At 59.7% G+C, this 27,441-nt stretch overlaps 1 protein-coding gene across 4 annotated transcripts; it reads right to left on the minus strand.

The window, feature by feature from the left end:
- Nucleotides 1-192: 192 nt before the first annotated feature.
- On the minus strand, nucleotides 193-27,380 carry IKZF4 (IKAROS family zinc finger 4). 4 transcript variants are annotated; one of them, XM_069879607.1, is made up of 9 exons: nucleotides 27,271-27,380; nucleotides 22,906-22,960; nucleotides 18,945-19,076; nucleotides 16,858-16,962; nucleotides 11,074-11,334; nucleotides 9,740-9,907; nucleotides 3,089-3,238; nucleotides 1,221-1,352; nucleotides 193-920 (listed from the first exon to the last, which is right to left on the minus strand). In XM_069879607.1, exons 1-9 carry the CDS (start codon nucleotides 27,325-27,327, stop codon nucleotides 196-198), a joined length of 1,785 nt encoding a protein of 594 aa, XP_069735708.1. In that variant the 5' UTR covers nucleotides 27,328-27,380; the 3' UTR covers nucleotides 193-195. The 4 variants fall into 4 exon arrangements, with proteins under 4 accessions (XP_069735708.1, XP_069735709.1, XP_069735711.1 ...); XM_069879608.1 differs by lacking the exon at nucleotides 18,945-19,076; XM_069879610.1 differs by lacking the exons at nucleotides 16,858-16,962; nucleotides 18,945-19,076; nucleotides 22,906-22,960; nucleotides 27,271-27,380 and adding exons at nucleotides 11,418-11,596; nucleotides 12,659-12,727.
- Between the last annotated feature and the right edge of the window lie 61 nt (nucleotides 27,381-27,441).

Consider the following 27,441-nt stretch of genomic DNA (forward strand, 5'->3'; position numbering starts at 1 on the left):
GGGCCGGTTTGTGGTTTTTTGTTTTTTTGTTTTTTTTTAGTTATTAATTTTTTTTTTAAATATTTTCATAGCCAAAGTCAGTGCAAAGGAGTAGAAAAGAAAAACCAACAGTTCCGAGCCCGGAGGGTGGAGGGGCCGAGCCAGAGCCAGAGGAGGAGCGGGAGGGGATGAGGAGGAAGGAAAAAAAGGGTATTTTTAACCGACTTTATGCTCGCCCCGCACTATGTGAGAGGAGAACTCGTACCGGTCCTGGCTGTGGTGGCCACAGATGTTGCATTCGAAAGGGTCTCTGAAGCCGTGGCAGCCCATGTGGATGGTGAACATGACGTGGTCCAGGAAAAGGATGCGGCAGTGCTCGCATTTGAAGGCTCTGATCTGCTCGCCCTCCTCGTTCAGCACCCGCAGGATTTCTTTGGCGGCGCTGGGGGTGGAGCGGGCGGCCGGGGGCCCCTCCGGCACCTTGGGGTCCTCTTTGGCGTAAGCCGGGCTCTGGCGGCTGCCGGCGCAGTTCGCCGGCGGCAGCTGCGAGCTCCGCTCTTCGTGGTTACTCTCCGTGTCCGTCGAGTCCTGGCAGCCGTTGGTGGGCGAAGCGCCTTGGTCCCGAGCCCGGAACGCAACCGGGACCCCGTCCGGCACGTCCTCGTGGCCCTCGGCGGCTTCTCGGCTCGGCGGCATCTCCAGCCGGCCCGGCAAGGGTTGGATTTGGGTGTAGACGGAGCTGATGACGGGGGTGACCTCCGAGATGCAGTTTGTGGGGGGCAGGCGGAGGGGGCGAAGATGCTCCCCGCCCATCATGGAGAGGGAGCTGCCGTACGAGGGGTCCAAGGGGTGGTGGGCCGAGACCATCTCCACGTCCTTCTCGAAGCCGGAGTTCACGTCGAAAGGGAGATCCGAGAGGGCGAATCGCATCTGCTTCTCCCCTGCCGGGAAGGAAAACGAAGTCGGAACGGGGAAATTTGGATTTGGGGGGCACATCTGGCCTCCCCAAAGTCTTCTCCCTCCCCAAACCCACCACGTCCAGAGACCGGAGGTGCTGTGGGAACACAAGCCGCGTGCCCAAGGATGGAATCCCAGTTCCCCAAGGATGGAATCCCAGTTTCCCGAGGATGGAATCCCAGTTTCCCGAGGATGGAACCCCAGTTCCCCGAGGATGGAATCCCAGTTGGGCTCCAGAGGCTGCCCCGCTCCCTCCTCTCTCGTTCGCCACGCGGATCCCTTACCCACGAATTTCTGAGGCGTTGATCGCTTCCGTTTGGTGAGGCTGTTAGCCAGCCGGTCAATAAACGTGGGCCGATCAGACGAGGGGTGAAGCAGGGAATCCGGCACCATCTCCAGGTCTCGCATCTCGTCACCTGGCAAGAGAAGAGAAGGGAAACCCGGCTGAGCCGGCAACCGCAAGATGCTGCGCCCGAGGCCGGAGACTCCACAGCTCCGGGCGCGTCGCTCCTGCCCTCTGCCAGCTGGGATGAACCTATGGAAAAGCTGCCGGGCTGCCCGCTCCAGAGCTTACCCCGCGGGTGCCTCGGTCGCAGGGCAGCGCCGGCAGCCGCGTCGCCTCCCTCCTTCATCGAGCTGCACCCGCTCCTGCCGCTTTGGGGGAGAGGAGCCGGCTTCAAGGGATGGAAGAGCCCTCGCTCCCCTTGCTGGCTCTCAACCCCCTCCAGGAGAGCCCTCGCTGCTGGCAAGGGCAGCTCCGACGATGCCGTGCCCCGCGGGTTACGGATCATCCGGTAAAAGCACGCGGGTAGCCGTAACCAGTGACGCTCGCTGTGAGCACCGGCAGCTCTGGAGGGACCAAGTTCAGCTCCAAAAGGATGTGGAGCCAAAAAGGCTTCGGCGTTGGCCAGAGGCTCTGTCCGCAGGCTCCGGAGAGGAGCCAGAAGCTGCTTCGATGCCACGCGGTGCCCGGCTCGCCCGCAGGGTAAATCCCCCGCACCGCGGTGTCGTCGCTGTGTTCCGGTACTTGTGGAAAACGCCCTCGGAAGTTCTCGCATCAGAAATACGGGACAGGGGTTTGTTGCCACTCAAGGGGGTTTGGAATCTGGCGGGTGGCGAAGGGAGGAAGGGGGGAACACTTGGTATTTGGTGGAAGCGTGGATCTGCTGGAGGGTTGGGAGGCTCCAAAGGGATCGGAACAGGTTGGATCCATGGGCTGAGACCAACGGCAGGAGGGTTAACGAGGCCAAAGGCCGGGTCCTGCCCCTGGGGCACAACAACCCTGAGCAGCTCCAGCCTAGGAGAAGTCTGGCTGGAAAGTGCCTGGAGGAGAAGGACCTGGGGGTGTTGGTTGAACAGGAGCCAGCAGGGGCCCAGGGGGCCAAGAAGGCCAAGGGCATCTTGGCTTGGATCAGACCCGGTGTGGCCAGCAGGGCCAGGGAGGTTCTTCTCCCTCTGGCCTCGGCCCTGGGGAGACCGCTCCTCGAATCCTGGGGTCAGTTCTGGCCCCTCCCCACAAGAAGGATGTTGAGGCTCTGGAGCGAGTCCAGAGAAGAGCAAGGAAGCTGGTGAGGGGGCTGGAGAAGAAGAGGAGCGGCTGAGAGAGCTGGGGGGGTTTAGGCTGGAGAAGAGGAGGCTGAGGGGAGACCTCATTGCTCTCTGCAACTCCCTGAGAGGAGGTTGTGGAGAGGAGGGAGCTGGGCTCTTCTCCCAAGGGACAGGGGACAGGACGAGAGGGAATGGCCTCAAGCCCCACCAGGGGAGGGTCAGGCTGAACATCAGGAAGAAATTTTTCCTGGAAAGGGTGATTGGTCCCTGTCCGAGGCTGCCCAGGGAGGGGGTTGAGTCCCCTTCCCTGGAGGGGTTTAAGGGCCGGGTGGACGAGGTGCTGAGGGACATGGGTTAGTGATTGATGGGAATGGTTGGACTCGATGATCCGATGGGTCTTTTCCAACCTGGTGATTCTATGATTTATGGGTGTTGGCAGCATTAACCACAGCACCTTCCATCCCAGCATCAGGCAGCACTGTGGCAGCACCCCTTTTTCTAACAGCAACGACATCCCCAGAGAGGGGGCTGGAAAACGTCCCTGCACCCCGTTTCCCACCCTGCTGGGCTCCCGATGCTGCTCTGGTCACTCCTCGGCACTGACCTTGCTGGCCGGGCAGCGGCTGCGGCTCGGCGCTGAGGCTCTGCAGGTAGCTGTGGCAGCGCTCCTTGTGCTCCTCCAACGTGCTCTGCTGCTTGTAGCTTCGGCCGCAGTAGTTGCACTTGTAGGGCTTGCCGACCGTGGGGGAGGAGACTGCAAAACAGAGAAATTGGGGTTTGGCTGGAAGAGCAGACGTAGCCCGCGCTGAGGAAAAAGCCGGACGGGCACCGACGGCAGAGAAAAAGCAGCAGGAATCGCTGGATGCTCCTGTTTGATAGACAAGGAGCTATGAAAATAGATCCTCGCTTGGCCAAACATTGCAACCAAACCATCCCAGACCTGGTCTCACCTCTGCTCCCAAGCCACCAGTGACCTCCAGAGAAACCCTCCTATGGGAAAACCCGATGGCAAAGCCAAGATTTAAGGAGAGCAGGTGCAAAATTCAAATTGTTTGAGCAATTCCAAGTGTTTCTTCTCCCACCAGATGCTCGCAAGACTCCGGTTTATTCTCATCCCTCCCAATTTTCTCAGCTTCTGACTGAAAGTCACCAAAGCCACCCAAGGGCGGCGTTCGGCCTTGCTGGACGGCAACTGGCCAACAAAGGAGAGCGGCTACCGCATAACGTGGGGCTGAAGATGCTCCTCGCGGTGAGCTGTGCACAGCAGGTCCTCATCTTGGCACACTAGAACCTCATCCATGTGTGCCAGAACCTCATCCATGCACACCAGGACCTCTTCCATGCATACCAGAACCTCATCCATCCACACCAGGACCTCATCTATGCAGGCCAGGACCTCATCTGTGTGTCAGAACCTCATCCACGCACACCAGGACCTCATCCACGCACGCCAGGACCTCATCCACGCACGCCAGGACCTCATCTGTGTGCCAGGACCTCATCCGTGTACGCCAGGACCTCATCCTAGGATACTGAGCGGTGGAGCCAAGCCCTGCCAGGGATGGGGTCATGGTGGCCAGGAGGAGGCCATGAGATGTTGCCCTTCCCCTTGATCATAGAATCGTTAGGTTGGAAAAGACCTTTGAGATCATCAAGCCCAACCATCCCTGTCCACTACTAAATGATAGCCCTGAACACCTCATCTCCCCAGCTGATAGGTGCCTGAGAATCCTCTTGGCGAAGAAATCTTTCTTGATGTCCAATCTGAACCTGCCTTGGGGCAAGTAGAGGCTGTTTCCTCTCGTCCTATCACGTTGAAGAGACCAACATCCACCTCTCCACGACCTCCTCTCAGGGAGTTGCAGAGAGCAATGAGGTCTCCCCTCAGCCTCTTCTTCTCCACGCTAAACCCCCCCAGCTCTCTCAGCCGCTCCTTGTAATCCTTGTTCTCCAGCTCCGTTCCCTTCTCTGGACTCGCTCCAGAGCCTCAACATCCTTCTTGTGGGGAGGGCCCAGAACTGACCCCAGGATTCGAGGAGCGGTCTCCCCAGGGCCGAGGCCAGAGGGAGAAGAACCTCCCTGGCCCTGCTGGCCACGCCGGCTCTGATCCAAGCCAAGATGCCCTTGGCCTTCTTGGCCCCCTGGGCCCCTGCTGGCTCCTGTTCAACCAACCCCCCCAGGTCCTTCTCCTCCAGGCACTTTCCAGCCAGACTTCTCCTAGGCTGGAGCTGCTCAGGGTTGTTGTTCCCCAAGCGCAGGACGCGGCATTTGGCCTCATTAGACCTCATCCCATCGGTCTCAGCTCACTGGTCCATGTCATGGTCCTTGCGTCTGGCTCGGGGAGGAGCTGCCACCTCTGCCACCCGCCTGGACGGGGCTCGCACTGTTCCTGTCAGCTTTTCGGGGCGGTTTAGGGGATTTTGCAGTTTGCGGTTTAACCTTTAACTGCTTTTGAAAAATAACACGCTTTCAGGCTGTAGGTGAATTCGTGTTTGCTCTCCGCTCCGGCTTCGTCACCTGGATTCGCATGAAGTGTTTTTGCACTGTGGCGAGAAGGCAGGGTCGGCACCTCCTCCTGCTGGGGCCGGATCCTGCCCCAGCGGCACCGCAGCAGATCCACAAGTTCTGGGTTGGAAATCCATCCGGAGAAGCCGGTGACAAGCGCAGCTCTCCCTTCCAGCCTCCCGAGCACGGCCACAAAGATGTGTTAGGAATCGGTTCCTCAAATCCAGCAATCAGATGGAGGAGCCTTGGCTCCGAATTCCATGACATCCCATTAATCTCCATCGCTCACTCAGCTTTTCGAGTCCGAGAGGCAGAATCCTCTCCCTCCCTGCTGGTTTTGTTGCTTTGGATGCAGCCCGGGACACGGTTGGTTTCTGGGCTGCAAGCACACACGCTGCTGGCTGAGGTTGAACTTTTCATCTCCCAGCATCCCAGGTTCTTCTCCTCAGGGCTGCTCCCAACCTGTCCTCCACCCATCCTGGATTTATGCTGGGATTGCCCTGATCCAGGAGCAAGAACTTGCCGTGTTGAACTTCATGAGGTTCGCAGAGTCCCACCTCTCCAGCCTGGCCAGTTGCTTCTGGATCCATCCCTTCCTCCTGGATGGGAGACCTTCTCTCTGGATCCATCCCTTCCTCCTGGATGGGAGACCTTCTCTCTGGATCCATCCCTTCCTCCTGGATGGGAGACCTTCTCTCTGGATCCATCCCTTCCTCCCTTCCCTCTGGATCCATCCCTTCCTCCCTTCCCTCTGGATCCATCCCTCCCCTCTGGATCCATCCCTCCCCTCTTGGATAGGAGACCTTCTCTCCGGATCCATCCCTTCCCCCTGCATGGGTAGACCTTCTCTCTGGATCCATCCCTTCTCTCCAGCTCCATCCTTTCCCCCTGGATCCACCCCTTCCCTCCAGACCCATCCCTGCCCTCCAGGGTGTCGATGGCACCGCGCAGCCTGGTGTCACCATCAAGCTTGCTGAGGATGCCCTCGATCCCACTGCCCACGTCTCCACCAAAGCTGTTAAGATGTTTATCCCTCTCCAAGAACTTCACCCCTTACCCCCGACAGGCACTCGACTCTCACACAGCCTCGATCTCCAACTCCTAACGCGAACGAGGGGCTAACCAAGGTCTGTTTAGACCCCACGAAGCTCTTCCCCAGCGCGATTCCCAAACCGCGAGCGTGGGGACGCTCTCCTCGCCACGGGAGCAAAGTTTCTGCTGCCCAAGCACAACAAACGACGGCTCCTTCCAAGGGGAACGCTGGCCTCATGGATTTACAGGGCTACGAGGATGGTCCTGGGGGAGCGGCGCTTGTCCCTGCCGCCCTGGGTGTGGGTTGCAGCCTCTGATCTATTCCGAGCGGCGCAGCCCGTTTGATCTGGGTTTGAATCCTTCACTTTTTTTGGACAGCGCGTCTTCCAAGATGAAAGCCTCGCGTCCCTCATGGGGACAGCATGAAACACGCGCCTCTACTTAAAGCAGAGGGAGGGAGAGCCGGGCCCCGCTGCCTTCCACCCGGTACAGCAGCTGCGAGACTTTCGTCTGTGAAATCCACATTAAATGAAGGTTTTTCTGAGTAATTAGCTCCCAGAAAGGCTAATTTGCGTTTGATATGTTGTGAGGCTCCGTCCCATTTCTGGGGCTCTTGGTTGAAGGACTCTGGGCAACCCTTTGCGTGCCGGGCAGCGGGGAGATGCCCAGGAGGTGATCAGGAATCAGAGAATCACCAGGTTGGAAGAGACCTACAGGATCATGGAGTCCAACCATCCCCATCAATCACTAACCCATGTCCCTCAGCACCTCGTCCACCCGTCCCTTAAACCCCTCCAGGGAAGGGGACTCAACCCCCTCCCTGGGCAGCCTCGGACAGGGATCAATCACCCTTTCCAGGAAATATTTTTTCCTAATGTCCAGCCTGACCCTCCCCTGGTGGAGCTTGAGGCCATTCCCTCTCGTCCTGTCCCCTGTCCCTTGGGAGAAGAGCCCAGCTCCCTCCTCTCCACAACCTCCTCTCAGGGAGTTGCAGAGAGCAATGAGGTCTCCCCTCAGCCTCCTCTTCTCCAGGCTAAACCCCCCCAGCTCTCTCAGCCGCTCCTCTTCTTCTTCAGCCCCTTCCCCAGCTCCGTTCTCTTCTCTGGACTCACTCCAGAGCCTCAACATCCTTCTTGTGCTGAGGGGCCCCAAAACCCCCACCCCAACAGAGGGGACAGGGAGGGTTTAAACAGAATGGAGACTTTCCCACTGGGATTCTCCGCTCCTGAAGGTTCTTTTCCAAAATCCAGGAGCTGCTCTGCTCCAGAGCACCCATCCCGTGCCTTTAAGTCCTTGTCCACGACACCCAGGGATGGAGGATGCCAAAGCCCAAGATGTTGCGTGGCTCAGTGCCGGCTCGCAGTGGCCGGAGGCAGAGGAGAGGAAGATGGATGATGCTGATCGCTCCAGACTGAAGAATTCATCGGGAGAGCTGAAGGCCTTGAGGCGAGCGGCTGTGGCTCAGCTGGTGATCCAGAGCCGGGCTGGCCCTGGTGCTCCTCACCCTCCGAGCTGGGTGGGAGGAGACACAGATGCTCTTTGCTCTCCAGAGCTAAAGACACAAGGGATTCTACCCCAACTGCCGCCTTCTTGGGGGTTTTATCCTCTTAGAGATAAGGAAAGAATGTGGGGAAAGGATTTCCTTGGCATCTCTCCCCATTAACTGGCAGAGCCCGAGGCTGTTGACCTCACCTCACCTGCTCCTTAAACAGACTCTTTCCCAATCACCTCGGCAGTGGAAACGCCACCGGTGCCGTGTCCTGGCTGGGCTGGAAAACCAGACAAGAGACCAAAACGATTTGGCACCAAGGAGCAGCTTGGTCCCTTGGCAGCGGGGATGTCCAGAGATAAAACACAAGAGATGGTAAGCTCCCGCAAATCCCAAAACCTCCTCCCGTGCAGACATCAGGCAAGAGCCAACAGCCCCGATCCAGGCTTGGCGACCTGCTCTGGTGGCCAAAGGCCTGCACGCCCCTCCAGCTGCTCCCAGAAGGGCTCAGGTGCTGGGGAGAGACCACAAACTCCCAAAAGAAACAGCAGAGTGAGAAGATTCACCCACAGCGAGACAGGAGCTGAACCCTGGAGCATCCCACCCTCCTGCTGGGAAGAGCACAGGGCAGGAACCTAAAGGGAGTTGGGGGTCCTGGATCGGGCTACGAGGGGGCAACAAAGTCCTGGCTTCTGCTAGGAGGAGAAAAAGCTCTTTGGGGAGCGGTTTCTTGCCCCAAGGAAGCACACGGCACCCATTTCCAGGCAGCACTCAAAGTTTGGAGCAGAGTTTGCAGGTGTTCAGAGCAAACGCCGCGCCCCAGCCCACAGAATCGTAACACCCACCCCTGGTCCCCGGCAGCCGTGACATCACGGAACGGGAGGGTAGAAACCACAGCTCAAATGTCACATTCGGAAAGGACGATGTCAAAACAAGAGACAAACGAAACCCACGGGGCTGGGGCCAGGCGCGCCCAGGGCGGGACCCTTCTCGGCTCAATAAAATCTATTAAACATTTATCTTTGTGCAAGAGGGAGATGGCAAAACCCTGCGAGAACGAGCACCGAGCGGCACAGAGCCTGCAGGTTCCTGCACCATTAATCAGACACCACGACAGCGCCCACAGCACGTGCCTCGCCCTCGGCAGGTTAGAAAAGAATCACCAGGTTGGAAGAGACCCACCGGATCGAGTCCAACCATTCCCATCAATCACTAACCCATGGCCCTCAGCACCTCGTCCACCCAGCCCTTAAACCCCTCCAGGGAAGGGGACTCAACCCCCTCCCTGGGCAGCCTCGGACAGGGACCAATCACCCTTTCCAGGAAAAATGTTTTCCTAATGTCCAGCCTGACCCTCCCCTGGTGGAGCTTGAGGCCATTCCCTCTCGTCCTGTCCCCTGTCCCTTGGGAGAAGAGCCCAGCTCCCTCCTCTCCACAACCTCCTCTCAGGCAGTTGCAGAGAGCAATGAGGTCTCCCCTCAGCCTCCTCTTCTCCAGCCTAAACACCCCCAGCTCTCTCAGCCGCTCCTCTTCTTCTTCAGCCCCTTCCCCAGCTTCCTTGCTCTTCTCTGCACTCGCTCCAGAGCCTCAACATCCTTCTTGTGGGGAGGGCCCAGAACTGACCCCAGGATTCGAGGAGCGGTCTCCCCAGGGCCGAGGCCAGAGGGAGAAGAACCTCCCTGGCCCTGCTGGCCACGCCGGGTCTGATCCAAGCCAAGATGCCCTTGGCCTTCTTGGCCACCTGGGCCCCTGCTGGCTCCTGTTCAACCAACACCCCCAGGTCCTTCTCCTCCAGGCACTTTCCAGCCAGACTTCTCCTAGGCTGGAGCTGCTCAGGGTTGTTGTGCCCCAAGGGCAGGACCCGCCATTTGGCCTCGTTAACCCTCCTGCCGTTGGTCTCAGCCCATGGATCCAGCCTGTTCAGATCCCTTTGGAGCCTCTGGACCCTCCAGCAGATCCAGCTTCCACCCAGCTTAGTGTCATCTGCAAACTTGCTCAGGGTGCACTCAATGCCTTCATCCAGGTCACTGATAAAGACACTGAACGGGGCTGGAGCCACCACTGAGCCCTCGTTGGCTCGGAACGCAGCCGATCCAAGAGCCAGTTTGGCCGCTGTTGGTTTAGAGATCACAGTTGGCGCTTTCAGAGCCAGGTTCGCTCCCCTGGTTTTGTACCATCCCCACCTATTCCCCGGGTGCCGCCTCCTCTCTTCCCGGCCGGAGCACCCACCGGAGTGTGTTCGCAGGTGGCCGGTGAGCGCGTCCCTCCTGCGGCAGGCGTAGTTGCAGAAGGGACACTTGAAGGGCTTCTCGCCGGAGTGCAGCTTGATGTGGCGCAGGAGGTTTCCCTTCTGGGTGAAGGAGGCTCCGCACTGGTTGCAGTGGAAGGGCCTTTCTCCTGCAAAACCAGAGCTGGGAGTGAAACTCCTGGTGCAAAGCATTTTGGAAGCCTGCAGAGGAGCACCAGCAGCCCAGGAGATCAGGAGCACTCATGGGTTTGGCACAGCTGGGTATGTTTGGGAGGGAAAGAATCATAGAATCACCAGGTTGGAAAAGACCCACCGGATCATCGAGTCCAACCATTCCCATCAATCACCAACCCATGTCCCTCAGCACCTCGTCCACCCGGCCCTTAAACCCCTCCAGGGAAGGGGACTCAACCCCCTCCCTGGGCAGCCTCGGACAGGGACCAATCACCCTTTCCATGAAAATTGTTTTCCTAATGTCCAGCCTGACCCTCCCCTGGTGGAGCTTGAGGCCATTCCCTCTCGTCCTGGCCCCTGTCCCTTGGGAGAAGAGCCCAGCTCCCTCCTCTCCACAACCTCCTCTCAGGGAGTTGCAGAGAGCAATGAGGTCTCCCCTCAGCCTCCTCTTCTCCAGCCTAAACACCCCCAGCTCTCTCAGCTGCTCCTCTTCTTCTCCAGCCCCCTCCCCAGCTTCGTTGCTCTTCTCTGGACTCGCTCCAGAGCCTCAACATCCTTCTTGTGGGGAGGGCCCAGAACTGACCCCAGGATTCGAGGAGCAGTCTCCCCAGGGCCGAGTCCAGAGGGAGAAGAACCTCCCTGGCCCTGCTGGCCACGCCGGGTCTGATCCAAGCCAAGATGCCCTTGGCCTTCTTGGCCACCTGGGCCCCTGCTGGCTCCTGTTCAACCAACCCCCCCAGGTCCTTCTCCTCCAGGCACTTTCCAGCCAGACTTCTCCTAGGCTGGAGCTGCTCAGGGTTGTTGTGCCCCAAGGGCAGGACCCGGCGTTTGGCCTCGTTAACCCTCCTGCCGTTGGTCTCAGCCCATAGATCCAGTCTGTTCAGATCCCTTTGGAGCCTCCTGACCCTCCAGCAGATCCACACTTCGACCTCCAGCCTGGGAAACTCCAGAGCTGCTCCTGGAGCCTGGATGTAACCAGGAAAAACCACCTAATCCCACTTTTCCAGACCTTCCCTCACCACCACCATCCCCAGGGGCAGCACCTCGGAGTGTCCACCTCCCACAGGATCCGTTTCCCCCAGAAATTCGCTTCCCTGGAGCCCATCCCGCCCTGGCCGGCGGCGTCGGGGCTGCCACTCACCGGTGTGGCTGCGTTTATGCACCATCAGCACGTTGGGGCCGATGCAAACCATCCCGCAGATATCGCACTTGAGTTTGCCGTTGGGGAGGCGAATGCCGCCGGGCGAGTGCGGCTCCTGGCCAGTCCCGTCGCAGTAGCCCAAGGGCTCCGAGAGCGAGTCCTCCACGATGACGCTGTCCTCTTTCTCCAGCATCCGCTCGTCCTGCGACAGCAGCCGGCTGCCCTCCTCATCGCTGTACATCTCCACCTTGATGGAGTTCGCTGCGGGGAAAAGCAGAAAAAGACGAGGCACGGTCAGCGGAGAAACAACTCGAGGGTTGAAGGCGGCTTCGGGCAGGACTTACTCCTAAAAGGCAAACCGGCACGCGCTAAGTGATGGGTTTGAGGCAAACGTGCGTCCTCTCGCTCTGTCGAGAGCTCGGGAAGCGCCACCGAGCAGGGATCACGCGAGGTCACGGGCTGGACGGCTGCTTTGCACACCCTGAAGGTTGCTGCTCCGCGTCTCGCCTGGTGAGGACACGAGCTGAAGGGGAAACCACTCAGTTCCCTGGATTCAAGAGGCACAGGGGGAAAGAAAACCCGCTCGTGCTTTCAAAGTGCTGCGGAGGAAGCAAAGACACCGAGTTTGGACTCAAAATCAGAAGGTGCCAGCACAAGAGCCTAATGGATTCTCAGTAAATCCAGGCTCAGCTGCTTCCCTGCATGTTTCCATCTTTGCCACAAGAGTCAGGATCTCCCAGCTCCCCAGAGGGAGGAAAACGCAAGCGAAGGGGCCAGGGCTGCCTGGGAACCCGCAGCTGCCCCGGGCTCCCTGTGGGCAGCTCCTTCCCTCGGCTGCAGGAATCACAGCGGATTTTGGGACGAGAGGAACACGCAGACACCTGCTGAGCAGCATCCAGAGGGTGAAAACCCCAAGAAAGCTTGTGTGGAATCAGGGAAAGGGACGTGAGTGGCGACAGGGAGCAGGGAAAGGCCTGGAGCAAAGGTCTCTGGTCCCAGGAAGATGCCGAGCGAGGGCAGGAGCTGCAGGAACGGTGCTGCCGGAGCCCCTGGAGCTGGATGATGGGGGGGCACGGGGAGGTTTGCTGCAGCCCCCAGGTTTCCCTCCCCGTTTCTACCTTTCCTTCCTCCTGCGGCATCAGGAGCGGAGCCTGGCAAGGGGATGCGCCAGCCCTGACCTACATTCCCGGCTGCTCTAATGATCTGTGGAATGCCACAAATCAAACACTCCCGGAGAAGCCGGGCGACCGCTCTGCTCCCTGCCAGCGAGCTGCAGCCCCGCGAGACCCAGAGACGAAGGACGGGTGGGGGAAAGCTTCTCCCTCTCCTCCCCTCCTGAGGAACTCGTTCACCTGGATCCTGCACAATTCCTCCCCTGAGCCAAGGCGCGAAGCCCTCGTCCCACCGCGCGATGCCAGCGGTACCCGCGCTGCTGCTGGGACACCCGCAGCCAAAGTCGCCTCTTTGGAAAGCAAGTCTTTAAAGGATCAGACTGGGAAGTTTCCTCCCACTTTAAGGCATCACCAGCAGCCCAGAGAGTGAGGGAATCCCCTGCGGAGGCTCCTCGGCTGGTTGCACTCACTACTTGCTCCTGTAGTGCTGGTCCCAGTAGGATGGAGAGCGATGCTGCTGGAGTCGAATCCAGGTCCCCCGTACGGCCGTGCTCCAAGCAAATATTTACAGAATCCCTTTCAATATCAGATTCTTATTTTTTTCCATTTAAAGCAGGAGGCTCTTCCCAATCCCTTAAGAGGAGAACTGTGGGGGCCGGAGGGAACTGAACTTTCTGTACACAAAGGAGGCTCCGTTGCTGCCCGGAGGGTGGGAGATTGCGGAGTCCAAGCTGGAGACGGGCGTGAGAACGGAGCAGGCTGAGCGCGGCCACACGGAATCCCAGCAGCTCCCAGAGCCGGGGCTGATTCGACCCCTGGGGCTCGTGCACAACTTTGTGAGCAGGGCCGGGAACGCCATCAGGCACCAGCTAAAGGGATTCGGGAGAGCTGTGGTAACATCCCGAGGGCCAAACCACGAGGAGGACGTGACCTGGGGGTTCCGAATAAACTCTCGCATCGGCTGAGGGGGTTGGGGATGATCCTTCCTGGTGGGGTTCGGATCGCTTACCGGGCGAGAAGGATGAGTGAACACTGGAGAGCGGATGGGGCAGCAGAAAGATGGTCCCAGGCTGGTGGAGACTCACGCCTCCTGCTCCCCTAGGAAGGAGCTCGGCCAAGGAGCTCGGCCAGCCCCGTTTCTCTCCCCTCCCGCCTCCGGCAGGGCAAGCAGGAGGCTCTGGCTCTTCCCCAGAGCTGGGTCCAGCTTTGGAGTGGGGATTAACGAGGAGCAGCAGCATGGAAGTGATTCAACCGAGACTGCGTGAGGTTTATGGCTGGATGAAAAGCCCAGGAATTCTGGCTCTCGCTGCCCTCTTTCCCTTCCTGGATCCTGGCGACAGACAATGCCGCGGCCCAGGGAGGCTCCGGGCAACGGGAGCCGTGCCTACCCCCGGCCCTGGCACTCGCTGGCACTCACATTCCGGCTCCCGAGCCACCGGCTGGGAGGAGGCTCGGCCGCTGGAGCATTCCTGGGGGGAGCAGGATTGGATTTCTCCGCTGGCTGGTGCCACACGCTCCCCTGGGAGCATCCAGGAGCCTCGGCACGGACAGACGCCTCCGTGCGCAAACACCAAGTGAAAAGCTCTCTCTGGGTGGAAGGAGCTGCCGGGATGCGTTGACGTTTGCTGCGCTCTGATTTTCTGCTTGGGGTTTTTATTTTCTTCTCCCATTCCCCTGGGGACTTGGTTGTTTTTTTTGGTTTTTTATTTTTTTCCTGGGCATAGAAGGGAGCCAACTATTGTTCCGTGATTCTCCTTTCAGACCCGACGCGGAGCCCGGCCGCGCCAGAGAAGCCGCTGCTGGCGGAGCAGGTTATGTAATTTTCTCGCTCCTCTGGGGCACGACGCTCGCTGGATGAACCAGCTGGGAAGTCAGCTCGGATCAGAGGCAAAGCCATCACCGGCGTCCTGCGTTAAAGGGGAAGGGATCGTTATTGTCCCCTCAGTCGCTCCACGTGCTCTGTTCCTTTTGCTTCTCCTCAAGCAAAAAAAAAAAGATGCGTTACCTCTTGGAAGGGTCCTGGGGGAAAAAGCCGGGGTTGTGTTTCTTCCCAGAGTTCCCAAGCGTCTTCAGAGGGCAAACATGAAATAAATCCTAGAATTATGGAATCCTGGAGTGGGTTGGGTTGGACGGGACCTCAAAGCCCATCCAGTTCCACCTCTGCCATGGGCAGGGACACCTCCCACTGGATCAGGGGCTCCAAGCCCCATCCAACCTGGCCTGGAACCCCTCCAGGGATGGGGCAGCCACCACTGCTCTGGGCAACCTGGGTCTCCTCGCCCTCACAGCAAAACATTCCTTCCTGAGATCTCATCTCAATCTCCCTTCTTTCACCTCAAAACCATTCCTCCTCATCCTCTCCCTGCACTCCCCTCATCAAGAGCCCCACCCCAGCTTTCCTGGAGCCCCTTTCAGTCCTGGAAGCCGCTTTGAGGTCTCTTCGGAGCCTTCTCTTCTCCAGGCTCAACAATCCCAGCCTGTCTTCGTACAGGAGGTGCCCCAGCCCTCGGATCATCTCCGTGGCCTCCTCTGGACCCACTCCAACAGCTCCGTGTCCTTCCTGTGCAAGGAATACAAGGGAAAAAAGGCAGCGGAGCGAATTCCCAATGCTGCCTCATCCAGAAACTTCATAGTCCAGGTTTGTTTTATCCTGGTTAAGGCAGGACAGCCTCCAAACGCCACGACCTCCTGAGCGTTGCCCCATTCTCCTCACTGCTAGAAGCCCAGGAGGGTGAATTATGAGGCAGTTTCTCCACTACGGAAAAGGAATAGGTGACCGCACGCTGGAAACTGGGAGAGAGGGAAGATCCAAGCGGTGCTGGTCCCTCTGGTGTCAGCTGAGTGGGGCCCAGCTGCCAACTCCCCAATACTGAAAACAGCTCAGAGCAGGACTGGCCGACTTCTCTTGTCTCAGGGCTCCTTCTTCTCCTGCATCAAGATGACTTGGAGGGATGTTTGGCCCACGGAAACCCTGAGAAGGTCACGATGTCAGCACCCGACTCCGCAGGTTAAGCCTTTGCCGGCCACACCGCACACATCCAGGGTCACGAATTCCTCGGTGCAAGGGGAGATGTCGCATTCCTCATCGCTTGCTGCGATGGGCTGTGGCAGCTCAGGAATAGGACCCGTTTTACTGGGGGAGGTTCTTAAATAGAACCCAAAAAGCAGAAAATTCCATCAGCGGGCAAGGAAGGAGGTGGAAAGTTTCACACCGTGGGCAGGAGGTTCCCTACACTGATCCCATTTCTGGATCCTTGAACAGAACAGGAGGGTGAGGGCTGGAGGTTCCACCACGCTGGGGAACACCCGGCGCATCCAGACAAGCCCGGGAGCTCTCAAAATCCATCACAGCTCCAGGGGTAACTCCAACAGCCCCACTAACCGGGAGGCAGAGCTCCGCTGCTACTGGAGTTGCTCCAACCGCCCCAGCCACCATGTGGGAAGAAGCTGTTTGGCTGTTCATTTCCCACACAGCCATCTAGGAGGAGATCAGAAATCATAGAATCATAGAATCACCACGTTGGAAAAGACCCACCGGATCATTGAGTCCAACCATTCCCATCAATCACTAACCCATGTCCCTCAGCACCTCATCCACCCACCCCTGAAACCCCTCCAGGGAAGGGGACTCAACCCCTTCCCTGGGCAGCCTCGGACAGGGCCCAATCACCCTTTCCATGAAAAGTGTTTTCCTAATGTCCAGCCTGACCCTCCCCTGGTGGAGCTTGAGGCCATTCCCTCTCGTCCTGTCCCCTGGCCCTTGGGAGAAGAGCCCAGCTCCCTCCTCTCTACAACCTCCTCTCAGGGAGTTGCAGAGAGCAATGAGGTCTCCCCTCAGCCTCTTCTTCTCCGGGCTAAACCCCCCCAGCTCTCTCAGCCGCTCCTCTTCTTCTCCAGCCCCCTCCCCAGCTTCCTTGCTCTTCTCTGGACTCGCTCCAGAGCCTCAACATCCTCCTTGTGGGGAGGGCCCAGAACTGACCCCAGGATTCGAGGAGCGGTCTCCCCAGGGCCGAGGCCAGAGGAAGAAGAACCTCCCTGGCCCTGCTGGCCACGCCGGCTCTGATCCAAGCCAAGATGCCCTTGGCCTTCTTGGCCCCCTGGGCCCCTGCTGGCTCCTGTTCAACCAACACCCCCAGGTCCTTCTCCTCCAGGCACTTTCCAGCCAGACTTCTCCTAGGCTGGAGCTGCTCAGGGTTGTTGTGCCCCAAGGGCAGGACCCGGCCTTTGGCCTCGTTAACCCTCCTGCCGTTGGTCTCAGCCCACGGATCCAGCCTGTTCAGATCCCTTTGGAGCCTCCCGACCCTCCAGCAGATCCAGCTTCCACCCAGCTTAGTGTCACCTGCAAAATTGCTAAGGGTGCCCTCAAATAACTCATCCCAAAGCACCCAACAGCTCCACTGCCCCTCCGTGCTGTGATCATTAATGGCCTGGAACATGCAGCTGCTTGGAATTCAAGGTGAAATTCAGAGCCACACGGAAAAATCCCGAGTCCTCAGCTGACTCAGAAAACTCCGGGCTCAGAAACAGCCCAGGATGAGGAACCAGGCAAGTTTTATCCTCGAGTTGGAAAACAAAGAGCCGGGCTCGGAAGGAAAGGTGCCACTGCTGGAAGGCAGAGCTGATGCTGCGCCCGAGCGGCTGCGGGGACCTCGGCGTTCCGCTGGGTACTCACCGCTGAGAGAGCGGCTCGGGGAGGAGTGCTGGCTGTTGGGAGTGCTCACCGTGGGTCCCACGATCGCCGAGCTGAACTCCTTCTCCAGAGAGGAATCCCCACTGCCTTTGGGAGGAGGGAAACATATGTGAGTGATTCCCGAAGCACTGGGCTCCCCCCGAGTTCACCCCATCAGGTTCCCTTCCCAGCGCCTCCGCTTCGGAGAGCGGCTCCCAGAAGGCTCTTTGGGGGCTGAGGATGAGACGTTCACCCCAGCAGCCACCAGAGCTTGGTGCCTTCCGAACCGCAGTCCCCCTCGCTGGCATCGTGCCGGGGGCAGCAGCATGTTCTGCTCTCCTTGCCGGCTCGCAGAGATGCTGCAGGAGGAGAGAGGGGCCAGCGCGGCACAGGGTGCAACCAGCCAGGCCACCCCGATCCGTGTCCTGGGCCACCAAGCTGGCCCCGGGGCTCTGCAGGCGAGCAGGATCCAGGCTCTGGGATCCCCATCCCTGCTGGAGTGACCGTTCCCAAGCGGACGCTCACACCCCTGGGAAGCCAAGCCCACTCCGAAGGGACCGGCGTGGTCCCTGGGAACCCATTCACGTGGCTGCCACAGAGTTTGTACCAGGCTGGAGTCAGTTTTTTCTCCTTCAGAGCCAGCAGGTTTCTGTTCCAGCGAGACAGAAAAGCTCCGCTTCCCTCCCCTACACAAACCCAGAGCCGCGCAGCTGCCGGCTGTGGCGATGCCGCAGGGACGGGGACGGCGGAGTTCCCTGATGGAAAGTGCAGGAGCTCCGTAAGCGCCTTCCACACACAGCTGGGAATGTTCTTTCCAAACGCTCTCGTCTGGAGAAACTCTCCAGCTCATCCCATTGTCCGATGACTACTGGGACGCTGAGCTCATCGGCCTCGCCGGGCATGGGAAGCGTTTGCGGAAGCTGGGTCTGGGGAAGCAGCATTCCCGAAGCGCTGCTTGGCTGGGACCACACTGGGAACCCCCCCCAAGCAGCTTCATCCTCCCTGCGGCACCACAGGAAAGAGCTTTGCTTTCCTTGTGGGATCACTGGATCCTTCCCTCTGCCCTCCCCGTGCTCGGGCTGGGCTGGGAAGCGGCTGCTGAGAAGTTTGAGTCGGGTGAAGCTGCTTCACACTCTCAGCCATGGTCAGGGAGGTTATCGAGAGGCTGAGCGAAGAGCCTGTGGGAAAGCATCCCAGTGCCGAAGGAGCTGTCCCTGTACCAGCCCAGGGCACAACCTGAGGCCAGGACACACTCGGCCACTGCATGGGGTGAGACCCCCCAAAAAAGGTGTGGTACCTCTCACATGCAGTGTCTCCAGCCAACCTTGCTCACACCTCTGTGAGCATCCTGGGGGCCAGGACCTTCTGGCTCTCTCCTTTGCTTCCATCCTTCTCCTTCGCTTCCTTCCTTCTCCTTCGCTTCCCTCCTTTGCTTCCTTCCCAATCCTTCGCTTCCATCCTTCTCCTTGGCTTCCCTCCTTCTCCTTGGCTTCCCTCCTTCTCCTTGGCTTCCCTCCTTGGCTTCCTTCCCAATCCTTTGCTTCCATCCTTCTCCTTGGCTTCCATCCTTCTCCTTGGCTTCCTTCCCTCTCCCTCGCTTCCCTCCCTCTCCCTCGCTTCCTTCCCTCTCCCTCGCTTCCTTCCCAATCCCTCGCTTCCTTCCCTCTCCCTCGCTTCCTTCCCAATCCCTCGCTTCCTTCCCTCTCCTTCGCTTCCCTCCTTCTCCTTCGCTTCCTTCCCAATCCTTCGCTTCCTTCCCAATCCTTCGCTTCCTTCCCAATCCTTCGCTTCCTTCCCAATCCTTCGCTTCCTTCCCTCTCCCTCGCTTCCCTCCCTCTCCCTCGCTTCCCTCCTTCTCCTTCGCTTCCCTCCTTCTCCCTCGCTTCCCTCCCTCTCCTCCCTACCAGCAGAGGGGATTTTCCCCCTCGGGATCCTCTCCCCCTGCCCAGCGCAGCCCCTGCGCTCCGGGCTCTTCCGAACGCAGCGAGCGAATCGAGATGGCACCGAGTTATTTCAGGATCCTTCCACCACCCCCCGCCCCCGCCATCCCCCTTTCCCCGCCGCTTCCCGTTTCCCTCGCATTATTCTACCTTGCTGGAGATACCCTGGAGTGTTATCACAGCCAACTCCTTGGAAACAGCGCTGGAGCCCCGGCTGCGCGTGCATGTCTGCGTCGCTGGCAGGGCGCACGCAGCCACTCACCTTCCAGGAAGAGCAGATTCCTGGAAGCGAGGGAAACGACCGTCATTTTACAGTCAGGCGGCAGGGCGAGCGGGAACCAGGCTTTCTCCGCTCCCCGGAGCGCGGACACGCGGCCGTGGCCTTCGGAGAGCTCGGAGCAGCACGGAGCCGCCTGGGGATGATGCTCCGAGGAAGCAGCGGGCAGGGATGGGAGCAGAGATGCTGTAGGGTCTCCTCTCCGCTCTCTGTGGGTTCCACAACCAGCCCCAGGACCCGAAATATTGGGGGGATTTGATGACCGGAGGGAGAACGGCATTGGCATCGTCCCCCAGCGTCAGCGGGTTCGGGCTCCGAGCCTCCTGCATCCATACGGGACGGGGACACCAAAGCCCTCGTCCTCAGCTCCAGAAGCAGAGAAGAAAAGGCTCCAGTTAAACTCTCCTGGCTTCCCGGTGCATCCAGACCCAGCTCCTGGCAGAGCTCGGCAGCTCTGGAGCAGACGCTCAGCCCCGAGCGGCACTTCCCACATTCCCAACACCCGTATCAAAGAGCTGGAACCCACAGCCTCACGCTGGAGCTGCACCAGCAGCGTTTCCAGGTGAGGTCACCTCGAGGTGCTGTTCCCTGGGTCCCAGTTAACCCTGCTCAAGGCTCACAGAGCATCCAGGGAACGCCGACAGCAAGAAGAACCTGCTGCCAGTCTCCGATGTCTTGGAGAAAGGTTAAAAAAACCCCAAGCTCATTTACACTTTAAGGAGAAAACCCCTTGGGTTCTCCTCAGTCGCTTCAAATCGAAAGGCAGGGCACAACACCCTGATTCCAACTCACAGCTCAGCTCCTCCTCCGGATCCCCCAGGATCCTTCTCATCGCAGCCGATCCCCCTGCCTGGAAGCACCAAAGGAGAACGGAGCCAATTGTGGTGTCAGGCCAGCGCGAACCTTCGCTGTGCCAAGCGTCTTTGCTCCCCAAGAGGGATCAGCAGCGAATCCACGCAGAACCGCACGGACTCAGCCAGGATTCCCACTCTGAAAATCCTCCCAGCCACAGAGCTGGGGTTTTTACCTCCGTGCAGCAGCAGGACCGACACCGGGACCCCGAGAGCAGCTCCTGCGATGGCTCGGAGCCCCGGGGAAGGCAAGACGGCAGCTGAAGCACGATCCCACCCCTGGGAGCGCTGACAGCCCCTCCGCAATCTCCCTCCCCGATAATTTCTCAGCCTGGAGAGTTGAGGAAATATTGGGTCACGTTCTCTTTGCTCTAAAAAAACCAAATGGAAACCTGAACGTCGCACAAGAGACGGTTCGTCCGTCTGCAGCCCAGTTATCCAAGAAGATCACAGGGGTTAGTCCTGCTCCCAGGCACCCGGATAAAAGAGGGGGAAAAGAATCCTGGAATAGTTTGGGTTGGAAGAGACCTTAAAGATCATCCAGTTCCACCCTCTTGCCATGGGCAGGGACACCTCCCACTGGATCAGGGGCTCCCCAAGCCCCATCCAACCCGGCCTTGAACCCCTCCAGGGATGGGGCAGCCGCAACTTCCCTGGGGAACCTGTTCCAGGGCCTCCTCATTCTCACGGCGAAGAAATTCTTCCTAATATCTAGTCTAAATCTGCTCCTCTTCAATATATACCTGTTCCCCCTCGTCCCATCACCACAAGCCTTTGTGAACAGCCCCTCCCCAGCTTTCTTGTAGTCCCGTCAGGTGCTGGAAGGTCCCTATAAGGTCTCTTCTCTTCTCCAGGCTGAACAACCCCAACTCTCTCAGCCTGTCCTCATATGGGAGGTGCTCCAGCCCTCACATTATCTCTGTAGCCTCCTCTGGACCCGTTCCAACAGCTCCATCTCCTTTTTACGTTGAGGATTCCGGAACTGGATGCAATCCTCCAGGTGAGGACTCCCAGGAGAGGAACAGAGGGGCAGAATCACCTCCCTGCCGGCCTCCCAGGGCGCTCGGCATCCCAAGGAGAGGATTGGAGCGCAGGTCCTGCCTCCATGGGGCAGAAAGCCAAGCGAGGCTGAAGAAGCCTTGGCACGGCGCGATCTGCCAGCTCCAGGGAAGCGTTTTGTTATTCAGCGGAGCCATCCCGGCAACCCAACGCGAGCGGCAAACTGCAGCGAGCACCTCAAGAGGAGCCAAGGACCTCACTCCGAGCAAGGATCCTCTGGGATCGGAGGAAATCCTCACAGGAGGAGCAGCACACAGAGACTCCGAGGAGGAGCGGTGTCGGATGAGGGGGCTGTAATGGGATTTGAGCCGAGGGGTGTTGAGCAAAGAACCCCGCGCAGCTCTACCCACTGCAGCCGCTCCTCAGAGCCACGGGGATCCTCTTCACCTCCTAACGTGCTTCAACTCCTGCCCCGCATCCCCGCTGAGCCGTTCAGCCTGGCTCCCAGCCCCACAGCTCCCAGGGTTTGCGCAGAGACGAGGGAGCCTCTTCTATCTTCACGGCTTCTAAATCCGCACACAATCCAGCTCTGATCCCCCTCTTCCCCTGAGCAAGGACGGACAAACCGAGAGGGTTTCACTGCAACCCCAACTCCCCCGGAGCCAAAACCAAACCTCACCGATCCAGCTTTCCCCTGCAGCCCACGCAGAGAAACCAAATCCTGCAGTGCCTGTGGGGTCCCCTCCGGAGACCCGAACCCAGCAGCTTTGGTGCCTGCGATCCCACCGATCACGGAGAAGTCCAGCAGCTTCTAGCACCTGGATCCAGGTCAGCCCCACGCCGCCTGCCCCTCTCCCCTCAGATATTTCACGGCTGCGAGTCTGGAACTCAGCCTGGGTTCGATTGCAATGAACAGCGTTGGGATCGCGGTGTCTCTCAGGAATCCTAGAGAGCCGGACTGAACCCTCAGTTTCACCAGCACGGCCACGAGCCTTGAGGAACAACCAACCTCCTTGAGGCTCCTCCAGCACAAGAACAGCATAGACACAGCTGGAATCTGCCACCGGGCCGCTGCAGCCACACCAACGCCACCTTCCTCGGCTCAGCCACGACACCGCTGGGGTTTAATCGGCTGCTGATTACGCCAAGGGCTCTAACGCTGCTTTGGGAAAGGTGCTGATTCCGAACGCTGCTCCTCAACGCTCCATCCCTGGTGGCGACAGCAGCGCCGCCCCAGGCAGCAAAGCAAGACACGCGACGGAGCACCTCATAGAACCATAGAATCACCAGGTTGGAAGAGACCCACTGGATCATGGAGTCCAACCATTCCAGTCCAGCTCCCTCCTCTCCACAACCTCCTCTCAGGGAGCTGCAGAGAGCAATGAGGTCTCCCCTCAGCCTCCTCTTCTCCAGCCTAAACACCCCCAGCTCTCTCAGCCGCTCCTCTTCTTCTCCAGCCCCCTCACCAGCTTCCTTGCCCTTCTCTGGACTCGCTCCAGAGCCTCAACATCCTTCTTGTGCTGAGGGGACAGAACTGACCCCAGGATTCGAGGAGCGGTCTCCCCAGGGCCGAGGCCAGAGGGAGAAGAACCTCCCTGGCCCTGCTGGCCACGCCGGGTCTGATCCAAGCCAAGATGCCCTTGGCCTTCTTGGCCCCCTGGGCCCCTGCTGGCTCCTGTTCCACCAACACCCCCAGGTCCTTCTCCTCCAGGCACTTTCCAGCCAGACTTCTCCTAGGCTGGAGCCGCTCAGGGTTGTTGTGCCCCAAGTGCAGGACCTGGCGTTTGGCCTCGTTAACCCTCCTGCCGTTGGTCTCAGCCCATGGATCCAGCCTGTTCAGATCCCTTTGGAGCCTCCAGACCCTCCAGCAGATCCAGCTTCCATCCAGCTTAGTGTCACCCGCAAACTTGTTAATGGTGCAATTCCTGACCCAAGGGAACATCCCCGACCCCACAGAGCTGGCAATAAACAAGATCAGACGTACCAGATATGTAGGATCGACCATTGCAATCTTCTATGTCCATCTTTAAGGTACTTGACTGGAAGAGAAAGAAAAGCTTGGTCAGAGTCGGCCTCCAGAAGCTGCTCAGCTCCCGCTGCTCCAGTGAAACCACCCAGCAACTTCTCAGAGCAGTTTCTAACCCTCAATTCCTTTAACGACGATGCTCCACAGTGCCAGCACTGCCTCCTGCACCCAACCCAGAAGATCACACGAATCCCTCCACCCCAGCGGTGCTTCCCAACTCTCCGCTCGGAGAGGGAATGCTGAGGCCAGCAGCGAGCTGGGGTCCCAGCAGCGAATCTGTGATGAATGCAGCAAGAAATAAGGAGGGTTTTGTTTCCCCACATGCAGACCCCACACAGGAACCAGCATGAGCTCTGAATGCCAACCCTGGGACACTCGGAGCAGGTAGAGATGGGAGAAGAGCAGCAACCAGCTCCCCTGGGGCAGCTGCAGCGTCAGTGCATGAGGAAACCACCCCAGGGGTGAGGTGAAGCTTTGAGTATGGGATGAGTGTGGGATAAGCGCAATCGGAGCGCTCGGTGTCGTTTTATCAATGGGACGAGCCAGGATTTGAGGCAGCGACGCCGCGGTGATGCCCTGTGGCTCCACCAGCCCCGGGCAGCCCTGCCCATCACCACTCCAAAACCAAATGGAAACCTGCCGTCCTCTGCTGCTCGGCACCCGTGGAGATAACGAACATTTTATACATGCAGATGGGGTTTATTTGGCAGTTACGTTGGCTGGTTAGAATCAGAGAATCACCAGGTTGGAAGAGACCCACCGGATCATCGAGTCCAACCATTCCCATCAATCACTAACCCATGTCCCTCAGCACCTCGTCCATCTGGCCCTTCAACCCCTCCAGGGAAGGGGACTCAACCCCCTCCCTGGGCAGCCTCGGACAGGGACCAATCACCCTTTCCGGGAAATATTCTTTCCTGATGTCCAGCCTGACCCTCCCCTGGTGGAGCTTGAGGCCATTCCCTCTCGTCCTGTCCCCTGTCCCTTGGGAGAAGAGCCCAGCTCCCTCCTCTCCACAACCTCCTCTCAGGGAGTTGCAGAGAGCAATGAGGTCTCCCCTCAGCCTCCTCTTCTCCAGCCTAAACCCCCCCAGCTCTCTCAGCCGCTCCTCTTCTTCTCCAGCCCCTTCCCCAGCTTCGTTGCTCTTCTCTGGACTCGCTCCACTTGGTGCTGGCGCGACCAGGAGCGACAGCAGCCGCTTCCGAGCTCTTCTACAGCCGCGCTCCGTCTCCCCAGAGAAGGGAACCCCTCACTGGTCACCCCAGCCCAGAGCACGGTGATTATCCCCTCTCCGGAGCGGACTCTGGGTCAGACAGCGCGGCGAGGACTCACATCAGGACAAACCTCCACGCGTGGGACCCTCGGGCACAGCCAGCAGAGCTCCAGGCTTTCTTCCCAGCTTTCAGGTGCGATCAGCTTGGGAATCGGGGGACGGAGCCGCTATAATTAGAGCCTCTGGCACGGCTCAGCTCGATGCTCTCCTCCCTCTGAAACCAGGGCTCTTCCCCAAGTGGCAACTCGCAAGGAAAAACGTCCTACGAATTAGCCCAGTTTGGAGCCCTCCCTCTCCACGCAGCGCGGAGAACGAGGAGCTCCTCCCGGCACCCCCTGAACCCAGAGAGGGACCAGGTCCCTGCTCCATCTAGGATGGCAGAAACATCCTGGAGAGGGAGAACCTTCCTGGAGAGGGAGAACCTTTCCAAAGCCACAACTCTGCTCCCCGTGTCATCCAATACCAGGTTCCCTTTGGTTGTTATCCCCCAATCCTCCCAGCCCTACATTCCTTGAGCAACGAAGCTGGGGAAGGGGCTGGAGAAGAAGAGGAGCGGCTGAGAGAGCTGGGGGGGTTTATCCTGGAGAAGAGGAGGCTGAGGGGAGACCTCATTGCTCTCTGCAACTCCCTGAGAGGAGGTTGTGGAGAGGAGGGAGCTGGGCTCTTCTCCCAAGGGACAGGGGACAGGACGAGAGGCCTCAAGCTCCACCAGGGGAGGCTCAGGCTGGACATCAGGAAAAAATTTTTCATGGAAAGGCACCTGCCTGAGCGCTTCTAAGACTTGGGAATTTTAAGGTGACCCCATCAGCTCCCCCTTCCTCGAGCACAGATCCCACATCCCAAATGCGCTCGCAGGATTTGGGGATTCCAAGGAAGTTGGAACGCACGGCAAAGCCAGGGTGACTTCCATCACACCTCTGTGCCGGCATCACCGTGACACGGATCCACAACCAAGAGCCACGACATCTGGGGGGAGGGAGGAAAGGAGGGAGGGAGGAAAGGAGGGAGGGAGGAAAGGAGGGAGGGAGGAAAGGAGGGAGGGAGGAAAGGAGGGAGGGAGGAAAGGAGGGAGGGAGGAAAGGAGGGAGGGAGGAAAGGAGGGAGGGAGGAAAGGAGGGAGGGAGGAAAGGAGGGAGGGAGGAAAGGAGGGAGGGAGGAAAGGAGGGAGGGAGGAAAGGAGGGAGGGAGGAAAGGAGGGAGGGAGGAAAGGAGGGAGGGAGGAAAGGAGGGAGGGAGGAAAGGAGGGAGGGAGGACGCGGAGCACAGGCCAGGGACGCAGCCATGGGGCAGCGAAGGCGTCCTGGATTTTCAGCTGTGTTATTCCCAGCCTGAGCCAGTGAGTTTTGGCACGGGAGCTGATCCTCTGCAAGCGGCAGCGAACGAAGCCGCTGCTCGACGCTCCCCCACCCGCAAACCCCTCGGGAACACGAGCTGGGCCACCAGAACCCTCGCTCAGGGACCTGCTGGCTCCAGCTCCTCCGATCACCAACCTCGGCTCGCGGAGGCTGCTCAGGTTTCCCCCCCCCTGCCCCGAGTCCTTGGAAGCGAAAGCTAAGACGAGGCCGAACCCCGTTATCCTGAACCCCGTTATCCTACGGCAGCCGTTAGGGTTCCCCGTTTTGGGAAAGGATCCGGGAGCTTCTCCTGATCAAACCGTCGCAGCCCCGCGGACGCCGGCACGTGGAGGTGGCCTGGCTGAGGCAGCAGCACCCCAAGAACGCGAGGATCCCGCGGGATGGGGGATTGGCCCCCCCAAATGCAGAGCTGAACCCCAGCACGAGCAGAGAGAGGGAGCGGAGAGCCAGGACCCTTCACTTCGGCAACCACCGGCGCGAAGCTCCGGGAGGGACTGGAGACGGACGCACTCTGGATTCTCAGCTCATACGGCTCCCCCAAAATCAGCTCTCCCACCCCAAAAGCAGCTGCACCCCCCCAAAAAGCAGCCGGCCACCCCATCCCAGACAGCCCCCTCTGAGCTGCTCCCACCTCCAAAACCACCCCCAAAAGCAGCTGCCTTCCGAACAACCCCTCCCTGCCGTGCTCACCCCCTACGCCCCCCCAAAACCAGCTGCCCCCCCAACAACCCCTTTCCCACCCTGCTCATCCTCTCCAAAACCAACTGCACCCCCTAAACAGCCCCCCCAAAACCAGCTGGCCCCCCAACACTCCCCTAAAACAGCTGCCGCTCCATCACAACAGCCCCTCCCAGCCCCCTCCCTACCCCCATTCACCCCCAAAACTAATTGCACCCCCCAAAACAGCTGCCCCCCCCACACCATACAGCCCCCCTCACTAACAGCCCCTCAAAACAGCTGCCCCCCCACCAGCCCCCTCATTACAGCAGCTTCCCCCTTCAGCCCCTCAAAACAGCTGCCCCCCAAAACAGCCCCCCCCACTAACAGCCCCCCCAAAACAGCTACCCCCTAACCCCCCTTCAGCCCCCCAAAACAGCTGCCCCCCACAGCCCCCCTAACAGCCCCCCAAAACAGCTGCCCCCCCACCCCCAGCAGCCCCTCCATGCCCCCCAGCCCCCCATTCACCCCCAAAAGCAGCTGCCCCCCCATCTCACACAGACCCCTGCTAAAAGCCCCCCAAAACAGCTGCCCCCCAACCCATTCAGCCCCCCCGCTAACAGCCCCCAAACAGCTGCCCCCCACTAACACACTCCCAAAACAACTGCCCCCCACCCCACACAGCCCCCCAAAACAGCTGCTCCCTAACCCCCTTCAGCCCCCCAAAACAGCTGCCCCCCAACCCATACAGCCTCCCCACTAACAGCCCCCCAAAACAGCTGCCCCCATACACTCCCCTGCTAACAGCCCCCCAAAACAGCTGCCTCCCAACCCATACAGCGCCCCCACTAACAGCCCCCCAAAACAGCTGCCCCCCCCCCAGCAGCCCCTCCCACCCCCTAGCCCCCCCCATTCACCCCCAAAACAGCTGCCCCCCCAGCCCGGCAGCCCCTCCCACCCCCCAGCCCCCCCATTCACCCCCAAAAGCGGCTGCCCCCCCACCCCCGCTGCCGGTTCACCCCCGCCGGTCCCCCTCACCGTCGGGGCCCGGGGAGGCCGCCCCGGGGGGCTCAGGGCCGCGGCCCCGGCTCCCATCGGCGGCTTCACCTGCGGAGCCCGGGCCCCCCCCCCGCCCCGAGCCACTTCCGGCCCAGCCAGGCCCGCGCGGCCGAGCGCCGGCGCATCGACCCGCCGGGAGGGCGAGGAGGG

The sequence above is a fragment of the Phaenicophaeus curvirostris genome, chromosome 38, assembly GCF_032191515.1.
Source record: "Phaenicophaeus curvirostris isolate KB17595 chromosome 38, BPBGC_Pcur_1.0, whole genome shotgun sequence".
NCBI lineage: Eukaryota > Metazoa > Chordata > Aves > Cuculiformes > Cuculidae > Phaenicophaeus > Phaenicophaeus curvirostris.